General features: G+C 55.9%; 1 protein-coding gene across 13 annotated transcripts in view; it reads left to right on the forward strand.

Annotated features, from left to right (window-relative positions):
• CELF4 (CUGBP Elav-like family member 4) overlaps positions 1-25,633 on the forward strand; it is a 299,015-nt gene that overhangs the window by 201,747 nt on the left and 71,635 nt on the right. For all 13 annotated transcript variants that reach the window (XM_032602691.1, XM_032602694.1, XM_032602695.1 and 10 more), the window contains exon 3: positions 22,702-22,750. In XM_032602691.1, the coding sequence (XP_032458582.1) occupies positions 22,702-22,750 (49 nt within the window). The remainder of the gene's footprint in view (positions 1-22,701; positions 22,751-25,633) is intronic.

The following is a 25,633-nucleotide window of genomic DNA, read 5'->3' on the forward strand; positions in this document are numbered from 1 at the left end:
CTCCAGGCGCCAGAGAAGCCCCCGGGGTAGGTGGGGGGGGGCGCGGCTGGAGAGACCTCAGCCTCAGGGCGGGCTTCCTGCGTGTCTGTCTCAGGGTCCCCAGCCTCCTTGGGGCCTCTTTCCATGTTCCCTTCAGCCCGGAGGAGCAGGATGCCTGCCCGAGCCCTGCCCAAAAGGCAGGTGTTTGCAGGGGGTCCCACCCTGCAGTTTCCTCCCTTCCAGCTTCCCAGGAGCCCAGCCACTCCCCAAGGAGTCCTCCGAGTGCTTCCCCAGGCACCACTCCACAGAGCAAAAAGCCTGTCCTTTCCTCTAACCAAAGCACTTGCTTAATTTAAACAGCTGTGAACATCCTCCGTCTACCCTGTGCGGGCTGCTGCAGCCATCCCTCAGAGGATCCTCACCGCTCCCACCAGGTTCAGATTGAGGCTGGCAGTGGCCAGGCCTTCCAGGCCACACCCTCTCAGGCTCCACTCTTTGCTCTGTCCTCGGCCCCCTGGCATCTCTGCCTCACTCTCCCGCTCACTTTCTCAGTCCCACCTCTCTCTCTCTCTGTCTCTCTCTCTCTCCTTCATCTCTCTCCTGCTCTGCTCCCCGACTTTATCTCCCATTTAGAGTCTTTTGCAGAACAATTAAAATCAGAGAAAGTCAACCAGTTTGCTTTCTTGCTTTCATCCCCCTTTTGGGGGGGGTGGGGGCAGCCCCTGCTGGGATGCAAACCTGGACCAGATCCTTATAGGTGCTCCAACTGCCCGCCGTCCTAAGACTCCAGCCCCGTTGGAGACGAGCTACCCCTGTCTTCCGAGGGGCTCACGCTCCACAGCCCCTCTCCACCTCCTTGCTTCAATCCTCCCCTTCTCACCCCACATCCTACATCCTCCACACCTGGCCTTGTGCAGACTCTGGACAAACAGGAAGAGGGTTTCTGTGGGTGGAGTGGAATCTGGGGCTACAGGCACTGACAGGATCGGGAAGGGCACCTACCCTCTCAGAGCCTTCAAAATGGGGGAAGGACCCCTGCATGCACCCCTCGGGGAAGAAATCCAGGAGGCTGCAAGGCCACTTGCAGGCTGGGCTGCCAGGGCGAGTCCCCCTCTCCAGCCACGTGCCCCTCATCTGTCACACGGGAACAGTGACAGCTCCTGTCTTCAGGTTCACGAGTGGCTGTGCGCCTCTGTAAACCCTTTGCAAAAGTGTGACGCGGGGTCAGCGCGTGGAGAGCAAACACATCAGAAACTACAGAAAGTCGTGGGAATGTACATGGCGATGCGGCCCTTGTTAGCTCCAAGGGCAATAATTTTCATGCCTCACTCCAGAGCCTCTCCTTGTCGCAGCAAGGACCAGTTCTTCCAGAGTCTAACTGTAGTTCCTCCTGCTGCGGCCAAGGAATACTGCCATCTTTCCGTACCTGCCTGGAAAGCAGACGGCCCACATTTGGGTCTTAAAAACAGCCCCAGGAGCCACTGTCCTCCACATTACCACTTTTTTCCTCTGCCCCTCAGCACCCCAGGGCTCAGCTACAGCTGAAGTCACTTGTCCTGTGTCCCAGGGGCTGCTTGCAGGGGATCCTCCAACAGTCTGTCCTTGGCACCAGCTTCCTGGGGCCCCATGGGGCCGGCAAGTTGGGGAAATGTGCCCCTTGATGATCGGGCTTTTACCTAGCACTTCCTCTGGGCGCCTGGTCCCGAGCTGGTCACCACCTGCCTTTGCAGGACTCAGCCTCTCTGGGGAGATTCAGGAATGAACTATCTCGAGCAGGCAGTTGCTAAACAGTGTGGGCCCTACAGACAGTTCTGAGCAGTGGCTGGTTAGAGAAAGAGCAAAATGGGCGGCAGGGCCAAGGGGTTGATCTGGGGAGATCTAATGAGCTTCCCGGAGAAGGGCCTCTTAGGTAGAAGTCTTTGAAGGATGGGTAGGAGTTGAGGTGGAGGGAGACCATTCTCGGCAAGGGGAACATTCTCAGTGTGGGTAAAGGAGGGAGGGACAAACCACGGTGAGGGGCAGCCTGGCAGGAGTGAAAGGTGAGGGTCTGGGGAGCGGGAGGCTGGATGGGATCTGCTTAACAGACATGCAGCCACCAGCTTGTCACACATATTCCAGGGGAGCCAGAGTTTGCAGGGCATGGAGTGTGGGCTGTGCCCAGGGGATCATGGCAGGAGGAGGATGCCGTGTGCAGGATAGCCACCCTGTGTACCCGCGCAGGTGCAGCCCTGCAGCCAGGCGGTCCCTTCTTGCCCCCTGCCACACACACACACACACACACACACACACACACACACCCCACAGGCGCGCGCTCCCCACCCCCATGGGAGGGGGGCAGGCGTGGAGGCTGAACACAAAGCCCAGCCTGGACCAAACCCACAGCGCTGAACCTTAGGCTGCACCTGCGCGCCATCTGGTGGCTGTGTGGAATTCTGCACCCTCTGAGGTTTCAGGCTTTTTGGAGCCTTTGGAACGTCACACAGAGAAGTGACATCCCTGGTCCTCACACACAGAATTATCAATGGCCGTTCATGACACAATGGCCCCACCCAAATGCACACAGGGCCTCACAATAAAACTCCAGCAGATACATATGGACACAGATACAGTCATTCCCATTCACACTTCTTTTTACTCTTGTCACCAAATAAAATTTTTAGGAAGTAAGGACAGAAAGCACTATTCATAGCCCAGCACAAACATAACAACAGCGAATATCTTCTGTGTGTTTCCCCTCAGCCTTGGTCTGTTTTCAGCACATTGTTCATTCTCTCCTGTGGTCATACTGCACACGGTTTCAGTCTCTCACATCTAGCTGTGTCCACATGGTTCCAGGACCTCCTCCTTCGATGTGAGCCCTGGGATGCTTCCGCAGGCAGCCCCTAGCTGGCATGCATGCTCACACAGACACACATACACCCTGGGGCCACATGGGAGACAGGACACTTGGTGCCCATCACGTAATCCATCACATGCTACAACCCAAAGGGCTTCCTCTCACTAATAGGAATGGTAAAATGAAACACACTCTCTTGCCTTGGTTTTGATTTTTTTAAAAAAAAAAACTTTTATTTTTTTTAAACATCTTTATTGGCGTATAATTGCTTTACAATGGTTTGTTGGTTTCTGCTGTATAACAAAGTGAATCAACTATACATATACATATATCCCCATATCCCCTCCTCCTTGCGTCTCCCTCCCACCCTCCCTATCCCACCCCTCTAGGTGGTCGCAAAGCATCGAGCTGATCTCCCTGTGCTACGTGGCTGCTTCCCACTGGCTATCTATTTTATATTTGGTAGTGTATGTATGTCCATGCCACTCTCTCACTTCGTCCCAGCTTACCCTTCCCATTCCCACTGTCCTCAAGTCCTTTCTCTACGTCAGCATCTTTATTCCTGTCCTGCCCCTGAGTTCTTCAGAACCATATATATATATATATATATATATATATATATATATATATATATATATTTTTAGATTCCATATATGTGTGTTAGCATACGGCATTTGTTTCTCTCTTTCTGACTTACTTCACTCTGTATGACTGACTCTAGGTCCATCCACCTCACTATAAATAACTCAATTTTGTTTCTTTTTATGGCTGAGTAATATTCCATTGTATATATGTGCCACATCTTCTTTATCCATTCATCTGTCGATGGACACTTAGGTTGCTTCCATGTCCTGCCTATTGTAAATAATGCTTCTTGCGTTGGTTTTGTCCCATGAGACTCACCATGCATCTTTACATACACTAGCTCAAACACTAGTTATTACTTTCCCCCCATTATTTCCCAGATGAAGACACTGAGATTCAGAGAGATTAACTCGCCCACGGTTGCAAGATCAGGAGCTGGCAGCAGGGACCCCAGCCTCCCTTCCCTGGACTCTGGCCTGTGCTCCCTGGGGAGGGCGGAGGCCGAGGGACGTTTCCAGTGCAAGCAGGGTGGGCAGAGTGCAGCTGCAGAGCGCAGGGGGTGTGGAGGCCAGCTCCTCACTCCTACTCTGTGCTCCCTTCTGGAGGCCTCCCCACCCTGTGAGGCAGGGACCCTTCCCCACCAAGGCTGCCACAACAGAAAATAGAAGTGGCAACAGTTATTCTGCGAGAGGTGAAGACTGCCCCTGGAATGAGCAGGGCCCAACCCTTGCACTCTCCAAGCTGAAGCTACTCAGAGAAGGTTGCTGTCCCCGAGGGCCCCCAGGGACTGCTGGCAGGGAGCAGGAGGACTCGGGAGGAGGTAGAGAGTCTGCCACACTACTATTTTCCCCCGGTCTGAATTCCTGTATGGATGTAAAATGGCCACAACCCTCTCAGGACAGGATAACCAGGGATGGCTCTAGGCGGCTGGGTAGACAGGGATGAAGGAGGAAAGAAGCTGGAGGTGGCACCTAGGATGAGCTGCAATGCTCCTCCATCCTCAGAGACTGGGACACACACACACACACACACACACACACACCAAGCCCCACAGACAATGCAGCCTGCAGATACCCATTTATGGGTAGACCACAAATAAGAAAAGTGTGTGAATCCTAGCAGGGAGACCCAAATCAGTCAGAGAGGGGTGGGATTAATCAAGGCAGACTTCCTGGAGGAGGAGGATCTTGAGCCTAGTGGCCCCAGGAATCCATTAGAGAGCTAAGTACCTGCTATGAAGCAAGCATCGTTAGCAGCTTGGTGTGGATATCTTATTTAATATTCATAGCAATCTTTACGTGTAGAAATTATCATTTCCCTTTTTATGGATGAGGAAACTGAGGCTCAGCAGAGTCAAGTAAGATATTTAAGGTCACACAGCCAGTAAGTGACAGAGCCGCTATGGAAACCTTAGCCTCTCTGGCTCCTGGGAGCAACTTTCTTTCCTCATCATATAATCGTAGTGTCAGAAGGAACCGAAGTGGCGGTTGGGCCCAACTGAACATGTGTGCAGACGCAGCCCAGGATCCGCTGGAGTCCTCTCATGGGACAGGTAGCAGTCCCCCAGCTGTAAAGTGGCCCAGCCCCTTGTTGGAGTTGGAGATGCTCCAGCCACAACCTGACACCCTCCACCCACCACTTTCCAGCCCTTTGGAGACAGTGTGATGCCCCCACCCCTGCCCCTACCACCCTCATGTAAGGTGCTTCCAGACAACTGGGTCCAAATGGATGTTCTTGTCCCCTGTCTGAGCACCCCACATATTTCCACCTGAATGTCTGCATCCCATAGCACAGATTTCCCTTCCTGTCGACAGTAGTTAGAACCTTGAGCCGGTGCCGTGAGGGGATGCTACCCCTTCTGCTCCTCTGGGACCACCAGGACTACTGATTTCCCAGGGACAGCCCAGCCTGCAGAACGCACAGCCACACCACAGAGCTGGCCATTCACACGCGGATGGATCAGTTTCCTGCATGTTACAGTCAGATCTGCTGACACCTAGCTTCCTAGCCCACCACATCCCACTGAGACCCCGCCCCAGGGCGTCCCAAAGGCTGATGCTGTTCCCTAGCCACCAAGGTGGTTCTCACCATCATCTCTACTTTGACCAATTATCCTGAAGAAGAGAAATGAGGCATTTCTTGTATGAAGGCAAGAGATGCAAAGGAGTAGAAGCTTCCAGTTGCTCAGGCTTCAGCTTGACATCCATGAAAGTGCGTCTAGTTGAGACAGCAGACTCACGGGTAGAGTGAGGGTGCCATCATGGGAGGCATCCAAGCCGGGGCTGCATGAGCACTGGAGGGTGCCGTGAGATTGCTGTCAGTGTCTCGTGGCTCGTGGAATTAGACACCCGTCATCTTCTGAGTCTATGATTCACTGTCACCGTCATCTCCATCAGCAGGGGCAATTTCTTCAAGAACCAGACATGTTTAGCACGACCGTCTGAGAAAACTCACCAGACCCCCACCCAGGGATCTCAGACCAGTAGGCCATGGTGTAGACTGTGGAGAGGGCACTGAGGCCCACCCTCAGGCCTGTGGGGCTGGTGGACAGGAAAGGGCACTCAGCTCAAGAACACTTGTTGAATGGATGAGCAGGTGAATGAATGAACGGGCAGCCACAAGCCCACATCCCTGCTGAACCCTTTCAGCTCTGAGGCAGGCCCCCAAGTCAGAGAGAACCAGTAGGCTCCCCTGGGACTCCCCCACCCTATGGTGCACAGCCCAAAGCCTCGTGAGAAATGCTACAATGCTGCATCCAGGACCCAGTATCTCTGTCACCCTCTTAAGGGACCCCCAGCTCAGTCAGAGCTGAGCCCAGCCTAGCTGGCAGAGGCATAAGCCCCAAAACTCAGAGAGCCGTAAACCAACTTCGCCCTCCAAACAGATGCGGCATTTCTGAGGTCAGAAAGGATGCCCCAGCCTGAGAGTTGACTGGATTTCGCGATCCAGGGCTTTGTAGAAAAATGTGTGCTGACACCCACCTTGCAAGCCCAGATGTCAGCATGAGGGTTAATGTGAGATGCCTTGTACGGGGAAAACAACGGGACCCACAGAATCCCAAGTCACTGGGAATCCCGAGGCTGGGACAGCTGCACCTTGGGAAGCTCAGCGCAGACCTCCCCATAGCCTTCCCTCCCCGCTCCCTCCTGCCAAGTGTAACCGGCCAGAGCATCACCACGTGCCCACACAAAATACATCGAGGAAGAAAACTTCCAAGCCTGTGACTCGACTCACGGGCACTTTTGTGTCCGCATGTCCAGGTGCAAGGACCCTCACAGCCAAGCTCAGGTGAGCTCCCTCCCAAAGCCCCGCAGAAGTCCCCGCGTTCCAATAAAGGGATCCATTTGGGGGACAAACGCCCCCCTCCTCCACACAGAGGGAGTGGCTTGGCTGCAGGGTAAAATTTATCATCATTCTCCTAATATCTCCAAGCTCGACAGTGGCAGCAGCTAAAGAAAATACCAAGGCTTAACTTGGGGCACACGGGACAGCGAGGCAGAGATAGGAAATATGATTTATGATGGAAATCAATGCAATCATAATACTCTGTGCTTGTGAAATTGGGCTGTGCCTCCCGTGCCCAGAGGCCCACTTCAGTCCTGCCTCTCAGAAGGTGTTGGGGACCCTGGGGACTGGACCAAGGCGGGTGGAGGGGCCCAAATGATTGGGACGCTGTCCAGCTCCTTCCCCTGCCTTCTGTGGGGGGGGAGTAGGGGTGCAGGGCATTGTCTAAAGAGGAAGATGGAAGGAAGCAAATTAACCTATATCAAAGCCGGGTTTGGGGCACACACTTTTGCCCATAGGACTTGTTCTGCTCACAACATATCCTGTGAAGGTAGAGGATTCTATCCTGCATTTTCAAGTCCACGAAACTGGAGCACAGAGAGGTGAAGTGTCTAAGTTAAGGTCACACAGCTAGTCACGGCAAAGCCAGTTGTGCTGTTCCCGTAACATCACACAAACAGAAAGGCTGTAGGGGGCTGCCCATGCCATGTGGTGTGAGGGGCCCCAAGAAGGCTCCACCTCACCCAAAACGTCCCCTGCCTGTCCCAGCATTCAGAATTCCACCATTAGCAATATCCCTTTGAATTAAGCCATATCCTATTCATATTTATAAAATGCAGTGGTGGTGGTGGTGGTGACGGTGACAATAATAGAGGTGGTGACACTGGTGATGGTGACAGTTGTGACAGCGGTGATGGTGACAGTGATGGTTTTCAGACATGTTTGTCACTAACAAGGGCAGGGGGTCAGGGTAAAATACAGTCAGGTGTTGCAGGGGATAAACATTTCTACTTCACAACTTTTCTAGAAGAACCGAACCAAGAATTCTGCACTGTGGCCTGGGAGACCCAGAAATGTGTGGAGCAATCTTTCTTCCTGGCAGATCTGGACACGAGCATTCTTCTGTCACTGAGTAAAAAACCCCTTCACTTTGTGACAAGCCATTTGTGCTAAAGATGTGACGGCGAGGGGCGGGGCGGGGGGGGCAGTGATGGAAAAACGACGTCCAAGGATCCCACACCTGAGTTCCAGCCATCTTGAGGAGTTGGCCTGGGGAGTAGCAGTAACTGAGGTACTGTCCTGAAGGAGGCACTTTGTCCCTAGGTCCTCGGAGAACGAGGCAGGGTTTAAATCACATGGAGGGATGAAGGAATGAGTGAAGGAATGAAGGAATGCTGTCGGGAGCAGCTTCTTTCTGGCTGCACTTGTTGAATTCAGAGGCAGGGAACGAAACTGGACCCTGATGAAGAGCAGCCTCAGGGGAGCCAGGTCTCTGGGGGAACAGGCTGCTGGAGAGGGGCTTTGTAGGGCACAGAGAGTCCAGCCCCAGGGAAGCTCTGAGGCCAGGACATCTTAGGAAGGAGGCTTTCTTAAATCAGGCTCTAGTGGTAGAGTGAATCCTGAAGAGGGAGCGTGGGATTCAAGATGTGGGATGGTGGGTGTCCCCATCTCTCTACCACGTCCTCCTCTCTGGACACTGGGGCCCAGGCCAGCTCTGCATGCACCGTCAGCTCCCCGTCCACCAGACCAGGGGCCACTGCATTCCCCTTCCTAATCAGCACTCTGAGCCCCTGAGACCGAGACGATGCTGCCGGGTGAGTGCAAAGGGATGCAGGGAGAAGGAAGATATCCGACGGGCGGACAGACACCGCCAGGCCAGAGAGCCAGGGGGAGCAGTGATGCAGCCAGGGCCAGGGAGACACAATAAGATGGAGAGAAATGAAGCAGGACTCCGCCCGAAGCCTGGGGTTGCGGGGCCGGTCCAGAGGGTCAGCCGTGGGGGTCAAAGGGTGACAGCTCTGGCATTTCGAAGGGCACCCGGGGGCCAGCGCCTGCCTTGATGAGCCCTCGGGAGCTCGATAGACTTTCCAAACCTAATTAGTGTTTAATGGTCTGGAGAGACGCCGCATCCGCCGTCACCAGCCACACCACGCCGTCCGGCTTCAGATTCTTAATTAACCTTTAAGGAGATGATCCACTGTGGCCATCTCGAGAGGCCACGTCCATCCCTGTTCGCGCGCGCCAGGGCCCACGGCTCTCTGGGCAGAGCGAAGTGCCCCACGCGCGAGTCTGAGGGTGACTCCAGCCCCCCGATTTGAATCAGGTTTTCGAAACTGCTCGGGAGCACTCATCCCACAGAGGCTACCAACTCGGAACCACCGCAAGTCTAGGGGAGGTAGCGCTGTGCACACTTAGGGTAAAGGAAAGAAGAGCCGCAGATATCTGCCGCGGCCGATAGGGGGCGTGCAACCTGGCAGGGAGCCTCCCCCCCACCCCACCCCAGTGAGGCATGTGACGTCGAGGCAGCCCCGAGGGGTGGGGGGCCGTCGGACTAACAGGGACCTGTCCCCTTGTGAGGAGGTGGGCTTTAGCCTCTGGGCAGGGAGAGTCCCTGAGGTGTCCCCAGCGGCTCATGGTTCAGAATCATCCTGCTTCCTGCAAGGAATGTGGGACAAGGCAAAAGGAGGGGACAATCCAGTTAGAGGTCCTCCAGTTAGAGGACAATCCAGTTAGAGGCGGTGCCTGGAATAGGGCTGGATTCCAACCTGCGGGTGCAGAAGGTATTGGAGGGTGTGAGCCTAGCCCCTGGGCGGCAGCAGTGATGTTCCTAAAGCCAGACAACCCAGGGAGGGAGCCAGGCTTTGGGCTGGAGGTCACGCGTACCTGTGGGACAGCCAAGGGCCAAAGACCGAGAGAATCCTGAATGCAAAGCGAAAGAGGGTGGGGATGGCGAGGGGGATTTGGGGATCGCCTCCACGGGGCTCAAGTTGAAGAGAAGGGGATGTGCAAAGTCTGTGAGGGGAGAGCAGGGGAGGGGTAAGGGCCCAGCGGCACCTGGGAGAACCCCGCCACCTCCCCAGCAAGCAGAGGAGGGCACAGTGCAGGCAAGGAGGGGACAGCAGCGTGGAGAGCGAACCTGTGCACTCCAGCACCCCACACACACACATCTCACCGCCCACACGGCACGCACACACACACACACACACACACACACTGACAACCACACACACACACAGCACAGGCACCACACCCTCCCAGTCACCCGCTCCCTCCGCACCCCTGCCTCACACACACACTCACGTGTCCACCCCCGCCAAGCCCTTCAGCCCCCATGCACACACGATCACACTCACGCCTAAGCCTGACACACTCGTGGGCAGTGCCCGTGACCCAGAGACCCTGGCGTGTTCCAGGAGGAGGGCCATGATCGATGCTTATTAATGAAGCTGCCCCGGAGATGGCTAATTGATGGCGGTGCGCGGCTGTTGTCTGGAATTTAACCTGATTCATCATTTAGCCTGTTGGAGGCTGGAGAGCTGTGTTAATTAATGCCAGGAAAACAGACTTGGATGAGCTGGCGGTGCAGCCTCATATTAGAAAACCGAGAGCAAGGGGCAGAGGGAGGCGGTGGGGGGAGGGGGGAGAGAGAGAAGGAATGATTAAATCTAAAGCCCAGAGACAAATTCCAAAAAGCCAATGTCGGTGCTGTTTCTAGGATGACTCAGACTTGCGCTTGGCTGGCGTCGTCAGGCTATGGTGTGGGATTGAGAGCAATTTCCTCTAGATTTGTCATTTATGTGGTGTGGGCTTTGTTTTTTCCTTTATCTTGTGTGGGGACTGTCCCTCCGGGCCTGAGACTGAGCCCTAAGAGACAGGGAGGAGGGGCCCCGGGTTGGGGGAGGGCAGTGGGAAAGGCCCCCTTCTGCTCATGGAGGGCGCTGAGCCTGGCAACAGGGTCCAGGGTCCAGGGCAGCCTGGTGGGGCAGGTGGTGGAGGAGGGCTCAGCGCATCTGACTCAGGGGCAGGCTGAAGGGAGATGGGGAGAAGCAGAAGGGAAGGTGGACTGTGGGACACATAGACGAGGGTCTCCATCCAGCCCCCCGGGGCCAGGGTGCCCACTCCCCTTCTCGGCTTGTTAGGAGGGTCAGAGTCTAAATGAAGAAGGCAGTGGTTCCACTGTGGCCTGGGAAAGGTCACACCCAGCTGGAGAGCACCGCGGGCACCCCCAGGCGCAGAGCCCCACAGCCACGGGCCCTAGGGAGGCGTGAGCTCTCATGGTGGGATGGAAGAAACAGGTTCTCAGGTCCATGTAGCTGAGGGCAGCCTTGGAAGGTGGGCTTGCCTTGCCCTGTGGAGCTCTGGTACCGGAGCTGGTGAGAGGAAAGGGGAGGGGTTTTCGGGCTGGAAACACATCCTCTCTCGTCACTAGAGCTGGCCAGAGTGGAACTGGGACACCCGTGCAGGAGGAGCTCCCACTGTGGTGTGGGAGCAGGTACGGAAGAGCCGGCGCCCGAGACGAGGAAGGTGGTGGGTGGCTAGGCCCTGCCAAGTGCAGGGCTGTGGGGCTGGGCGTTTGGGGGATCGGTTCTGCTGCTGTGCTGAGAGCAGAAGGCACCCGGTGTGGCTGGGGTCCAGGAAGGGTGGGCTTGAATGCCTTTCGGCCAGGCCCTTCTGCAGACTGGATGGTGCGCTCTCCCCAGGGAAGGTTTGCTGTGCCATCCTCGTGCCAGGGAACAGGGCACAGCGAGGGCAGAGCCGGGGCAGGTGGAGGAGAGGCTTTGGGGGAACGAGGAGCAGGGAGAGGAAGGGAGGGGAAAGGCCGGAGAGCATAGCTGCCGTTTGTTTCTTGAGCACTTACTAGGCGCCAGGCACTGTGCTAAGAGCATTACCCGAGCTATCACTCCCGCGGGGCTCTCCACACCCCCTCTGGGATGTGATCCTAAGAGGTCAAGTAACTGCCCCACCTCACATGCACAAGGAGGTGGCAGAGCTAGGACTGAAATCCAGGCCTCCCAACTAAATCGGGACTCGTTTCATCCAGAATTATCTATCCACTGCTGTTTTTAAAAAAATCACACACCCCCACCCTGAAGAGGGTGAGCGACCCAGCCTGGCCGTGCAGGCTAATGAGCTTCGTTTCCACGGCAGCAGATCTTAATTAGGACCACAAGGGTCCGCCCACCCTTGCCAGGACAGCTCTGGCACGTTGGTGGGAGCGGATGAGAAGGACATGGGGCTTGGAGACAAAGAGACAGGCTGCCCTTGGCCGCGTGGATCTGGGAAGCCCTGACTGCCAGGTAGGGGCTGAGCCCAGCGGCACTATTCCATCTCCAGGATTCCACCTCCTTACCTGCCACAGCCCAGAGAAGCTTCCACCCACACAGATGGGGCCCAATCCCAGCCCCATGGCAATGGGGGGGGGACGAGGAAAACTAAAAGGCTGACTGGGGATCCCCTCCGTTCTGGAAACAAGCAGAAGAGACCTTTGACTGGCCCAGGGAAGGGGCACCTCCTTTGTTTGTACCCAGTGGGTGAGGGGAAAGCATTCTGTAAACTTAGATGCCAGAGAGCAGAGAGGGTGGAGGTTGGGAGAGGGATGGGAGCGAGAGAGGAGACAGAGAGAAGGGGAGGGGGCCACCCCAGGCAGTCCCACCAATAGGCTCCGTCAGCGCCGCCGCCCGTTGGCTGGACACTGCAGAGCAGAGCATCCTGTTGCATAGCAACTGCCTGGGGCCTTGTTTGTGGGGCTGGACCACGGACGATGTACGGGCTGCAGAGGCCCCCGTGCCCTGCTCCCCTCCCCGCACCGTGGGCGTCTAGCTCCCCACCCCACCTGCCTACAGGCTGGGAGGGGACCAGATGCCAAGATAGTACTGGCCATTCCTGATCTAAATGTTCACCCCCGACCAGGCTCCATTGCCCCAAGCCCTCTTGCTCTTTCTGAATGTGGCCCTAGTGGAATGCTGTTCCTGCCAAAAACTGACAGGGGACACCACTGCCCACTGCACAGGCTCAGACCCTCCAGGGGCCACATCAGGCCCCCTGCCTCCACCCGACCTGCCTGCACATCACACTCTGAGACTTTCCTCACACTCTGTGACACCCTGCTGGCTCTTCCCTCAACTCACCTACGTCGTCCGCGGTTCTGCCTGCCAGCCAACCCCCTCTACATCCTCCCCACCCCGTGAGTCAGCTCACCGGGCTCCTCTGGTGTCAGAAAGGATGGAAGGACATAGCCAAGTCGTGTGGTCAGTGCAAGGTCTGGAGTTGCGAAGGACTCGATAACTGTCACCTGTCACGGTCACTCATGCCTCCCTGTCCTCCATCCAGGCACACGGCAGAGGCCATGCAGGTCCACCCACTCTCCTGTCTTGATGGTCATTAAGACAGTCAGGCCTCTGTGCTGCTTCTCAGCCGCCTTCCTTCATCCCCTTGAGGACCACTTTTGACAGCAGCTGACTGAAGGAATCTAGAGGCCATGACTGGCAGAGTGACGGGTGTGACTGGGCCTCGCTGGAGGGGGGCACAAGGGCTTGGGACTCTGCCCTTCAGACCAATGAGAGGAGGTGAGGATGAAGGTGAAGAAGGGGAAGGATGAGGGTGAGATGCCTCTGTGGGTGATCCAGAGGTGACCTCAAGTGTTTTACCAAGGGACCAACAGAGGGCCTTGGCTGGGAGGCACCCCCCTTCCACCACTTCAGGGGCAGCTCCGAGCTGGACCATCTAAATGAGGAGAGGGGTGAAGAGCTGACAGGGCCTACATGCCTGACCCAACAAGCATCAGATGGCCTCCTGGATGCGGGGAATGGGAGCAGAACCAGATTTATTAAAAATCTTATCTGGAGGGTTTGCATTTCAATGGGCTGTGGATTTGCATATTTTAACAATAACCTCCAGGTTCTTCTGTCTGGTCCGCGCTCACTGGCTGTCTCTCTAAACCATGATCACTGGTTCAGTAAACCCTTCCTAATCCGGAGGTACAACATCACCACTTTGCTGGAGGAGGGAGGGTTAAAGGGCCTTTCTCTCTGGACCAGAAATAGGGCTGTTCAGCAGGTCTCCACTTCTGGCCTCTGGACACTCCTGCCACCAGACTGTGGCTGAGGCAGGAGAGAACGATGCCAGTGACAGGCACAATAGAGGATTCAGTCGTCCATTTGGTCAGTGAGCATTTATTGAACACCTACGGTGTACCGGGTGCCACGCCCGACTCTGGGTGCGCAGTGGGTACAGAACAGGTGTGGACCTTCCCTCGTACAGAGGAGACAAATATTAAACAAATAAATCCACAACTTGAGAACCATAATGGCTTATCACTGTCCCAAATTGTGGCAAGGCAATGAAGGAAAGAACAGGGAGCTTGAAGAGACCCCTAATTTATTGCAAGGCCAGGGGGATGCTGAGACCTGAGGGAAGCATGGGTGGTGGCTGAGCCGAGAAGGGAGCAAGTGCGCTGCACCCACAGCAGGCTCGGGACCTGCCCTCAGGCCCTGGGAGCCACACCACCAACTGGCCTGGCCAGGGTCACCTCGGAGTCTGGCCCGTGGTGGGGGAGTGCCTCCAGCAAAGGCACATGTCACTCTGCAGTCATTGCTGGGGTGTCCTTAAGTCAAAACTTCATGATGACAGCAAACGGGATTCCTTGAATCTCTAACCCCACCCTGTGGAGTGAACCTTACACAATTTATTAAGGAGGTAATTAAAACAATATATTTACAACAAGCTACAAATAATGTGTGCTGCTTCTGCCATTCCCCTTCGATCCCTTCTCTCTGGGGGACTGGGAGGCCCCTGCAGCAAGGGTTCATCCTTTCCTTCCAAGGTTACTGAGGGCCCTCTGTGCACAGTCAGGGGAATCCAGCCGGGCCCAGGATTCAGAATCTGCCCTCCTGGGGCTTTGAACAAACAATTTCTCCACTAATTAATTTGTTCATTGTGAATTGTTAAGTGCCATGAAGACAAAATCCTGGTGGAGGACAGGGTTACTGTAGAGCCGCCCACCTGTGGTCCCCATTGCTCTCATTAGTGAGTTCTCTTCTCTATCTGTATCAGATGGTTGCAGCCTCACCACCAGCGTTTTACACCAAAGTCTGGAAATTCTCAGTCTATCCTCCCAAACTTGCCCAAAGTTCACCTTTAAAAGATAAATCTTGGGACTTCCCTGGTGGCGCAATGTTTAACGATCCTCCTGCCAATGCAGGGGACACGGGTTCCATTCCTGGTATGGGAAGATCCCACATGCCGCGGAGCCACTAAGCCCGTGCGCCACAACTACTGAGCCCCCGTGCTGCAACTACTGAAGCCCGAGCGCCTAGAGCCCGTGCATCGCAGCAAGAAAAGCCACCGCACCGAGAAGTCCACGCGCCGCAACGAAGAGTAGCCCCCGCTCTCCGCAACTAGAGAAAGCCTGCGTGCAGCAACGAAGACCCAACGCGGCCAAAAATAAATAAATAAATTTTTTTTTTTTTTAATTTTTTTAGGATAAATCTTTGAGTACCATTCTCTGTTTCAGAAGCTTGTGCACAGTTCCACCTGAAAACACCTGATGGTCAAGGATATGTCTGATGCCTGGAGCTGGTGGATAGAGATAAGCTTGCAGGATGATGGGGACCCAGAAGGGCATCGTGGTCAGGGCAAGTTCATGGGCAGGCTCCCTGTGCTGTCACACAGGGCCCCACACTCAGAAGGGTCCCATGCTTAGTGTTTAGTGCTCTGCAGTTGCCACCTTGAAATTCTTAAAATTTTATCTTTGAATTTGTGTTTCATAAGCGAAGTCTGTGGCATGAAGGAGCCCATGTAGGGGGCCTGGGGCCTCTGCTTATGATCGGTTTTGCCTCCCACCACCTGCCTGATCCATATACATCCTGGTCCCCACGTGAAATCACTCTGCCTTCTAGGCCAGCCAGCAACGGCCTGGGTGGGGTTTAGGGAGGATCGGGTGGGGCCCACTTTCCCTGTGGTACCCCAGGCTGGCAGTGCCGTGGCATGTCTCTCTGGTCAACAGAGGCATTGTCTTAGCAGGGGTGAGCATCTTTCAGCTGACTAATGCATCCCTGGCACAGCATTTACAATACCCTTGAGGATCACCTGCCCACTGTGGGTTAGGTCAGGGGGTACCATGGGCACAAGTGATGTCTGGCTGTACTTCCCATGGCCCACCCTTGGCTGGATTGTACCAGGTCAGTCTGTAGTCAGTGGAAGAGAGAACCCAGCAGTCCTCAGGCCCAGCCTGCCCCCCATGTTGCAGGGCGGGGCTCTGGGTACCTGTGAGGGTCTCCATGCCTGAGGAGACCCTCTCTTTCTTCTTAACCTTCCTGAGTCTGGCTCGCATTTCTCTCCTCTGGCCAGCTCAAGGCACCCTCCAGGCATGAGTCACAAAAACGAATTGTATAATTTTGGTGATTCTGCATAGGCGTTAAATGTTCTGATGTTTGCACTTAAAACTGGCATCACACAAAATAAAGATGAATGGTAGAATCCATGCTAATAATTTAAAATTTATATTTTTCTTTACTTAAAACGACATCAAATAGCAGGTAAAAAAATACCATGACAAGTCAAGCAAGAGAGAGACCATGAAAGAAAGGGAAAGCTTTATATTTCAGTGCTTTAATGATGCTTTTTTCCTTACTTTTTAAACAGGGGGCCCTGCAAATTAGGTCTCTCTTCCCAGAGCAGCAGTGCCACTGAAGATGGGGCACAGATGTCCCAACAGGTCCAGAACACAGGGTCTGCTGCTTCACCATTTCCATGACCGTCATGTGTGCTGGGGTGGGGGGCAGAGAGCATAAAAGCTGAGTTCTCTCGGGGGGATGAGAACAAACAGCAGGACAGATGAAGAGTAGGGGCCAGGCTCTGAGGAATGTGTGGGCGCACAGAGCTAAGAGCTGCTTCCAGCGCAGGCTGCAGGTTTGAACAGAAGAAGGATCAGCATTACCAGATTACTGCATGGTTTTGGGAGATGCGAGCCCTCCTGGTGAGCAGAAAACGAGGTATCACCAGACACCCACACATCCCAAAAGCAGCCAGAAAGGACCCTCGGCTTTGAGGTTTGGACACCCACCCTGGAAGTGCATCTGGGGGCTCAGCTGCTGGCTGGAGAGCACGCTGGCCATCTCCATAGGCCACGCCAGTAACCCTGCCACCCCAACTGTCCTCCCCCTCCCCCTCCCCAGCCCCGTGCAGGGCATTGGTCCAGACCTTCCTGAGGCATTTCTGGGTCACAGACTGGCAAACAACACGGAAGCTGACATTTGCTGGGAGCACCGCACTAGTTTCCTCCCTCATCTCGGTTAATCCCAACACCCAACCTTAATGAGTTATCTCATGATGTCTGTGATGGCACACAAGTACTACTCAAGCGTGAGCATGGGTACATGTGTCACACACACACACACACACACACACACACACACACACACACACACTCCAGGGGAGCTCAGTCCTGAGTTAGGGTAGGGTCTGGGGGGTCTATGAGTAGGAAATCAGGTCCCTGCTCTTGCTTGAGAAACAAGTGTCTCTCTGTCGCAGTCACGCGCGCGTGCGCGCACACACACACACACACACACACACACACACACACACACACTCCAGGGGAGCTCAGTCCTGAGTTAGGGTAGGGTCTCAGGGGTCTATGAGTAGGAAATCAGGTCCCTGCTCTTGCTTGAGAAACAAGTGTCTCTCTGTCGCAGTCACGCGCGCATGCGCGCGCGCACACACACACACACACACACACACACACACACACACACACACACAAAGAGACAGAGAGAGTGGTATAGGGCCATGTGTGGCTGGGGGGCTGAGAGATAACCAAGGAAGTCTTACTGGAAGGGCAGGAAGTCTTTTGAGCAAGGGGAGGGTTTGGATGGCCTTTGACAAGTGACAGGGAACTTCCCAGGCTCTTTCTGAGACAGCTCTGGGTCAGCTCACTGGGGCCCGGTGTGAAGCAGGGGGCTTAGGGTCCTGAGAAGACAGGTGGAGGGGGACCCAGCTCCAGGAGGAAGGGCCCCAAGTGATCCTGCGGGCAGCAAGGGCTGTCCCCAGTGAAGCAGGGGCAAGCTCCGGACGTCCCCAGGGCTCACCCTGGCACTGGCTTAGGCAGGTGCCAGGCAGTAAGGGACAGAGGGGGCTCAGCCACCCCCCAAAACCTTCATGCCAGCCGTTAGGAAGGTGATTGCAGCAGAAGGGAAGCCGAGTGAAGACAGTCCCTCTCTGGTCTGGTGGCAGAACCCATGTGGGCACTCAGGGACCAGGGGCCCCCTCCGCAGGCTGGGCCTGCTCTGGTGGGGTTTCATTCCAGCCTCGGGGAGCCCCTCGCAGGGCCGGCGTGAAGAGACACAGACAAGAGAATGGCTCTCACACAGGAACAAGCCCAGGGGCACAGCCCAGTTTGTACCAGGAGGACAAGGAAAGTGGTAACTGGAACCACGAGCGTTAATCGGAGCCAGCTTCCCAGATGCCGAGGGACGGCCCTGCACCCTGGCCCACAGTGGGCAGCAGAGACCCGCAGACCCCTGTGGGAGGGAGACGTGGCCCCTGGAGCAGAGATGGGAGGGGGTGTTGGGAGGGGGAGAGGGAGTCAAGAAAGAGCCAGCTGGCTTGTCCATCAGTCTGTCTGTCTGCCCACTGGCCACAGGCCTCTCCTTATGCGGGAAGCCACGCTGGATGGACAGGTGAAGCCTTTGGACCAGATCAATCATTGTATTTATTCTAATTGTATCGTAATCGTCCCCAAGGAACCCAGTTCAAATGAGCTTGACATTATTAAAATTTTAATGCCCAGTTTTCATAGCTGAATGAATATTTAAAGGGTATGTCCCAGCTTAAGTTATGATGATGAAGAAATTAATGGAATGTCTTGTTTAATGCATGGCTATGTGTTGATGCAAAAAGTGGCAGAGACGGGGAGAAGAAGGGGAGGTGGGGCCAGGGCAGAGGGGCCTGGGAGGGAAGGAGGCCCCGCCACCCACCACTGGCTGCAGCAGGGAGCAGAGAGGACCCCAGACCTAGGCCAGGACCACTCGCTCCCCCTGAGGGGCACCCGGGGCTGGAAGCCTGAACACAGTCGATGACAAAGGAAGCTAGTGATGTCCCCAGAGGGCTGACCCCAGAAGCCTGAGGGTGGCTTCAGGGAGCTGTTCCTGACCCAGGGAAGGCGGTGCAGCTCAGGCACCTGTAGGCACAACTGGGGCTGAAGGCCACCGGGGAACGTGGGGATGCTGATGACCCAGCCCCGAGGCCCAGGCCCAGGCCCTCCCAGAAGGATAATACAGTGGCTGAGAGGGACGGGATGGCTGGACAGAGGAGCAAGGGATGGGTTAGAGGAAAGGCACCAAGAAATGGGCCCCAGCATCCTCGACATTCACCTGCAGGGGATGCCCTGGGGCTCATGTGGCCAAGAGGTCCTGAGGCCACAGGCAAAGTTAGAAGATGGGCAAGGAGATGGCAACTGCCCCTCCCGCCTTCCTACCAGTATCCTGTCTCCCCTTCTTCACCGTTCCTGCCTCACTGCCCATCTCTGCGGCACGGTCTGCCCTCTGCTTCCCAGGATGTAAGCAGGCCCGGGCGAGGCTAGATGGGGCTGGAGTCTGGAACAGGGAAGAGAAACACGGGCCAAAGGAGTGAGATCTCCCTTCAGGCCCGAGGCATCTGTACAGAGCCTGCTCTACCTAAGAAATCTTCCCAGCTGAGCCTGACACTTTATTTCTGCTGAGAATTAAGAAAGCACGGGATTTCTTTCTCTCTCCATCTATCCCGGCACCACCCTGACAGCCCTGCAAAGGCTGTATGGACTCTGACCATCCCTAGATAATAATAGGACATGAAATATGACCCCAGGAGCCACAGGTCTATGGGAACCAGGGCAATTCTGCTCCATTGTGGGTGCCCAGACCGTGGCTGAGGGCAGGTGGGAGGCTAGATGAGCCCCTGGGTCCCCACTGCCAGGAGCCCAGTGATGGAGGAGGTCTGGGAGCACCGTCCAGGGCTGGCCTGGGAGGGCTTGCTGGGGGGTGGGGGGTGGAACTGAGGGGAATCAGGCCTAAGTCCGTAAGCCTGGGGCAGAGCATTCACGAGTGCCCAGGTGTCAAGGACAGCGGGACAGTGGCTGACTGCCTGAGGGTGGCATGCCCCAGGGTGGAAGGCTCCATGCACAGGCAGATTGCATTTGCCTTGTTTAATTTACCATGGAAAATGGGTCCCATTACAACAGAAACAGCTCTACCCCAGCCCTTGTCCGTCCATAGGACTCACCCCCTCTGCTCTCCAGAGATTTGCTGTGGGACTCAGAAACAAGGTGCCAGGGGAGGCGTCCTCCCAGGGTCCCTGCCCTTCCTCCCAGCATTGCCTCTAAGCATTCGGGCTCGGCCTGGGCCTGCTCTGGCCCCAGGGACGGAGCCTCCTCTGAGGCCTCCTCCTTCCCTCGTCTCCACAGCAGCAGAGCCCCGCTGAGCCTGGTTCACACTCTTCTACCCGCCCCTCCTCACGCCCCACTCCTTACCGGGGAGCCTGAATCAGCTCACCACTCACCCCCTTCCCCACACTCTGAACTTTCCTGGACCCTTCCTAAGCCTGTCACGTCTGGTTCTCAGAATCTCCTGAACATGTAGTCTGGTGTTAAGAGTCCTGGGTTCATCTTGATCACCGTTTACCACCTGTGTGACCTCAAGCTAGTTTCTTAGCCTCTCTGAAACTCCATTTCCTTGGTTAAAGATTATCTATTTGCACGCATCCTAGGGGAAGTGATGATAATCCAACAATATAATTTTGTAGCAGCTGTTCGTGTTCCTGTAGGTGTAGCAGTGCGGTGCCCCCTTTGCAACTCAATTCCCAACTTGACTGTACATTCTATACAGAAAAGGGAGAATTCCTGCAGGACTCTTCCCCCTGGAGTACCAGGAAGGCTCAGGCCAGAGGCTGGTGGGGGTATGGGAACAGAGCTCACAGGCCGAAGGAACAGATGTGGGGGGGGGGGGGGGGGAAGTGCCCGGTCGCGAGGAATGGAATGATGCAAGAGGCGGTGGGGGCCAGATTTGGGGGACCAGGCGGAGGGGTTGTATTCGATTTGGTGGCCCAATTGCCCCTTGCCAGATGGACATCTTCCCTTGACCCCCTCCTTTCAGAGCAGCTTTGGGGTCAAATGAGGTGAAACATAGGAAGTCCAACCCACCCCATCGTCATAACTTATCATGGTAGCACCGTGCCTACCCACCCTGGCTGCAGTCTGGATCTGCCACTCCTCCGAGCTTGGCTTTTCATTGGCAAGAGAGAGATAATAATCCGTCCGTGGAGCATTATAATAATTACATAAGCAAGAAAGCCATAGAAATGTACCCAGGAGAACACAATGGCCAGAAAGGAGGGACAGCCTAGGGAAGGGCTGGATGTGGAGTCTCCGAAGACACAGAACGGGAACCCGAGAGTACAGCCCTTCTTCCACAGCCAGAGGCAAGCTCAGCCTCCTGGACCCTTCGCTCTAGGACTGGAAAACAGGTGGTCTATGGGGAAGCCAGGACCCCCGAAATGAAGCTGGGAATTTCCTATGTCCCTCTTCCTTCTCCCTGTTAATTGGAGGTTCCCGTAAACCCACACCTTCCTCCGCGGGCAGAGCGTACATACCAAGTACCTTCATTTCCCTCAACTCCATAAGGGGTGCCGAGTGGCGACCTCCTGGCAAACAATGGCACCCGGACCCCCTCTTAGTGGACCGGCCCCCCCAGAATCCTATCTTACCCTCCGGGCCACCTGTGCTTCCTTTTCCTCTGTTCTGTGCCCTGCCTCCCGCCTCTGTCCTTCCTTGCGTGGCTCTGCCCTTCCCCTGGCCTCATCTTCACCTTGCTGAGTCACGGGCACCCACGCTCCCCCACCCATCGTCTTGACGCAACCAAAGCTCACTTCGAATCCTAGACCAGAAGGAAGCTTGTGACTGGCTAGTCCAGCCTCCATACACAAGGGGAACTGGCAAAGGAAAGTCACCTGGTGCAGGACAAAAGCCCAAAAATAGCCCTGGAGGACCCAGGTTCCCAGGCACATCTTGCCACAAGGGGGCCCCGCCTCAGCTTCTCCATCTACAAAATGGGGGCATTTAGTACCTGCGCTGCCTGCCTCTCAAGGTTTGTTTGTGAGAGAAATGCAAATAGAGTAAGGGATAAGAGAGGTACAGGACAAGCAAAAGCACTGGCAGAGACATAAAATACAATTCCATTTGCGTGATTCCTACCATTTTTATTGTGTGAAATATCCTCAGGGCCTGAGAGCCCACCTTACGCCTCCTCCGGCATCCGGAGGATGGAAAACAGGCTGCGGAGCCCCAGATCCTGGAGTTCAGAGCCCCCTAGTGGCCTGAATGAGGCATTGAAACGGATCCTCCAGAGAGGCCGGCGGCTAAAAGGCTGGGGGCGTCAGGCCGTGCCTGGTGTCGTCCTGGCACCCAGACACCACGTGAGACAAGTAGCTGTGCCCACTCCACATACACCCCGAGGGGACAGCCTGGCCGCAGTCAGGAGCCCCAGCCCTGAGCTCTGCTCCAACAAGGAGCTGAGTGGTCCAGAGCCTCAGGCACCCCTGGGACCCACAGCCAGCATCTGCAGGATACTGCAGGGATGGGGTGCAACTCACTGCCATGCCCCAACCTGGGCAGGAGTTAGTCTTCGGCCAGAGACCAGCTAGTTTCAGCAAAGCGATCTGTCTCTAGGGTGGGCCAGAGAGGGGACACCTCAGATTCTAGTATCACAGCAAGAGGTACTCAAAGCTGGGAGAGGGACCACTGGAGGTCCCTCTCAGGATTGGAGACCTCCAATCCTGAGAAACCCTCCTGAAATCAGGGGACCCTGGGGACCACACTGGGGAGGGGAGATGGGTGGGGCTTTAGTGAAGACTCGCTCGTTTGCAGCTGCGCGGGTACGCGGGTGTATGTGTCGGTGGTGTGGTCCATGTGCTATGTACCCATGAACACCTGCGTATCTTCGGGTGCAGATGTGTCTGCTCTAACACTGCCCCCCTGTGCTCTGTTGCAGATGAACCGGCCGATCCAGGTGAAGCCAGCGGACAGCGAGAGCCGAGGAGGTAGTAGCTGCCTGCGCCAGCCCCCTTCACGTGAGGGCCCACTTGTCTCTGCCCCTCCCCTTCCCTCCTTTCCTTCCCTCCCCCCTCCCCTCCCCCTGATGCAGCGTTGCAGCAACTCCCTGCCGCCTCCCCCTGCCCCCTGGGGACCTCATGGCCCAGGGCTGGAACAGGGCTTTGGAGCCCTGGGTGACAGATGTGGGGACAGAGTAAAGAGGATGGGGGAGAATTGGGGTCTGCCGTATGCTGGGGTTCCTTCCTTCCCATGAGTAAACAAGTAGGATGTCCTGGGCACTCCACTGCCCCCTTTAAGACACCCAAAAGGGTAGGCCCACCTCTGTGTCACTAAGGAAATCCCCACTGGGATGGGACTGGACTAGTTGAAAGGGTGCCAGGCTGGGAGGGAGGAAATGTGTTTCAGTCCTGCCCTGGGAAGGCTCAGGCCAGAGTGGGTGAATCTGAGGGGGGCTGCCCACTGCAGGGTGGGGCTGCCGAAGTCAAGACCCTGGACCTACATACAGGTGGACAGGCAGATGTCTGGAAGGGGACAGAGCAGGAGGACAGAGCCTCACCCCCAGACTCAGGCCTCTGTGCCCCAAGGGGAGGCTCTGTTCCATCCACCAGCGGGGGCCTCCCCCCCGCCCCCCCACTGCACACAGAGGCTCGACCAGGCCAGGCTCTGGCTCCTCTGCCAAGCGTCCACCCTCCAGGCTTCTGGCCCGGGTGTCCGTGCCCACACCATGCCCCTGGGCTCTCCCTGGCTAGGCCTGGACACTCACTCTCATCTCAGCTCAACCGGGCGCTGAGGAACTTCTCTCTCCCTCCCCCTCTCCCCCCCTCCCAATTTTCCAGGAAATTAAGAGCAAAAAATAGGCAAAAGCTATTTGCAAATTCAGAGTCAAGGTTCTTGTCCTGAGGAAACTGTAGTGTGGCCACAGGTGGCCTGCCCACCCCTGGGACCTGTGGTCCCTCCAGGACAGGCCTCTGCCCTCTGGGCCCCAACAGGGCCTCCACCCTGGCACAAGGCCTCTATGGCTCTGGGGCCCTCCTGACCCAGGCCTCGAATCCCACCCAACAAACCCAGCTGCCCGAAGGGGCCCCATGCCCCAGGGCACAGGTGCGCCTCCCTGTGGCCCTCTGAGAGCTCCCCATCCCGAGGACCCCGATCGTGGGGGCGGGTTGGTTGAAGAGTAAAAATGGTTCAGGTGTGAAGGGCTCATGCTGCGGACCACACCTGGGTCACACTGCTTGCTCCTGCCCCTCTCCTGGTAGTCCAGTTACTTGGTTTTCTCTGCACACAGAGGCTCCTCAAACACCCAGGGCCAGGCCCCCTGCCCTGGCGGAGAGAGGCGTGCAGTCTGGCCTCACGCAGGTGCCCTCAGTGACACGGGGCAGAGGCAGGGCCTCTCCCAGAGACTGTCTCCGGGAGAAAGGACCAGCAGGACCTGGCAACCAGGTCACCTGTCAGGCAGTGACTCACCTGCAACGCCCTATCCGTGTGGCAGGGCCAGGAGGCAGCAGAGACCCCTGGCTTTGGTGGGGAGGGAGCTCGGACGGTAAGTGGCACCTGCAGTCCCAGAGGAGGGGTCCCCGAGGTGGGGGCAGCCAGAGACCTCGGAGGACGAGGACGTGGCACCTGAGCTGCCTTGAAGGAGGGGATATTCCACACCTGGAGAAGTCGGGGTGGCATGAAGAAGGCCTAGTTTAATCCAGGCCGGGAGCAGGGTGTCGGGAAGCCTGCTGCCAGCGAGGCCGCGCTGCGCTCTAATGCAAACCGTTTCTCCCCTCACTGGCCTTGGAGGCAGTAACTCTCCGACTTCAAGTTGCTAACCTCATCTCCTTTCTCCCATATATCTCCTGCGCTGACACTCGCCCCAAACCAGATTAATCAGGTCTTTTATTCTTCCTGCAGTAGAAAGGGGGGAAAAGAGAGCCAAACCTAAACATCTATCCATTCATTGCATATTCAGTGTTAAACAAGGAGATGATCCTGAGGAAGCATCATCACCAAGCTATTTGAAAAGAAAAAGAAAGTTTAAAATAATTTAATATCCATTAAATACTTCTTCAGTGGAGGGAGGGGATGGGGGAGAAGTGAACATTAAAAAAGATGAAAGAAATGGGAACAGGAGAAAGGTATGGAAGGCAGGGGTGGGAGTGGAAGGGGCGGGGGAGGAACACGATGGGAAAGGAAGAGCCCAGAAAGGTGAAGGGAAAGGGGCAGAAGGAGGAGGGAGGCCTGGGAGAAAGTGGGTAGAGGGGAAGGTGGCAGGGAGCTGGGAAGACTTGGGGGCACAGCTGGGAGGAGAAAGGAGGGGCAGGAAGAGGAAATGGCCCTAGAGGGAGAGGTGGGTCTGCACCACCCGGGCTCTCCTCATCCCGGATTAGCTAGGTGCTTGGCTGGAGCTCCCCAGGAAGAGTACAGGACGGCAGCTCTTGTTCTGGTCCTGGGTTCTATTCCCATCTTTGTCCAGAATGAGCTCTGGCCCGGACACTGCTTCTCTGGGCCTCCACCCCCTCACCCAGGGATGGGAGATCTCACTATCCAGGAAAGCTGCTGTTTACAGAGCACCCACTGAGGGCTGGGATTTGATTTGATTTGATTTGATTTGATTTGGCCACAGCACGCAGCCTGTGGGACCTTAGTTCCCCAACCAGGGATTGAACCCAGGCCCTCAGCAGTGAGAGCGCAGAGTCTTAACCACCAGACCGCCGTGGGCCAGGACTTTAAACAAATATGTTTAATCCATACAAAAACGTTGGGAGGTGGAAGTTATTGGCCCCACTTAAAGGTACAAACCAAGGCACAGAGAGGCTAAGTAACTTGTTTCAGGTCACACAGCTAGGTGGTGGCAGAGCCAGAATTCAAAGCCCTGCCTGTCAGTA

This window comes from Phocoena sinus, chromosome 14, assembly GCF_008692025.1.
Source record: "Phocoena sinus isolate mPhoSin1 chromosome 14, mPhoSin1.pri, whole genome shotgun sequence".
NCBI lineage: Eukaryota > Metazoa > Chordata > Mammalia > Artiodactyla > Phocoenidae > Phocoena > Phocoena sinus.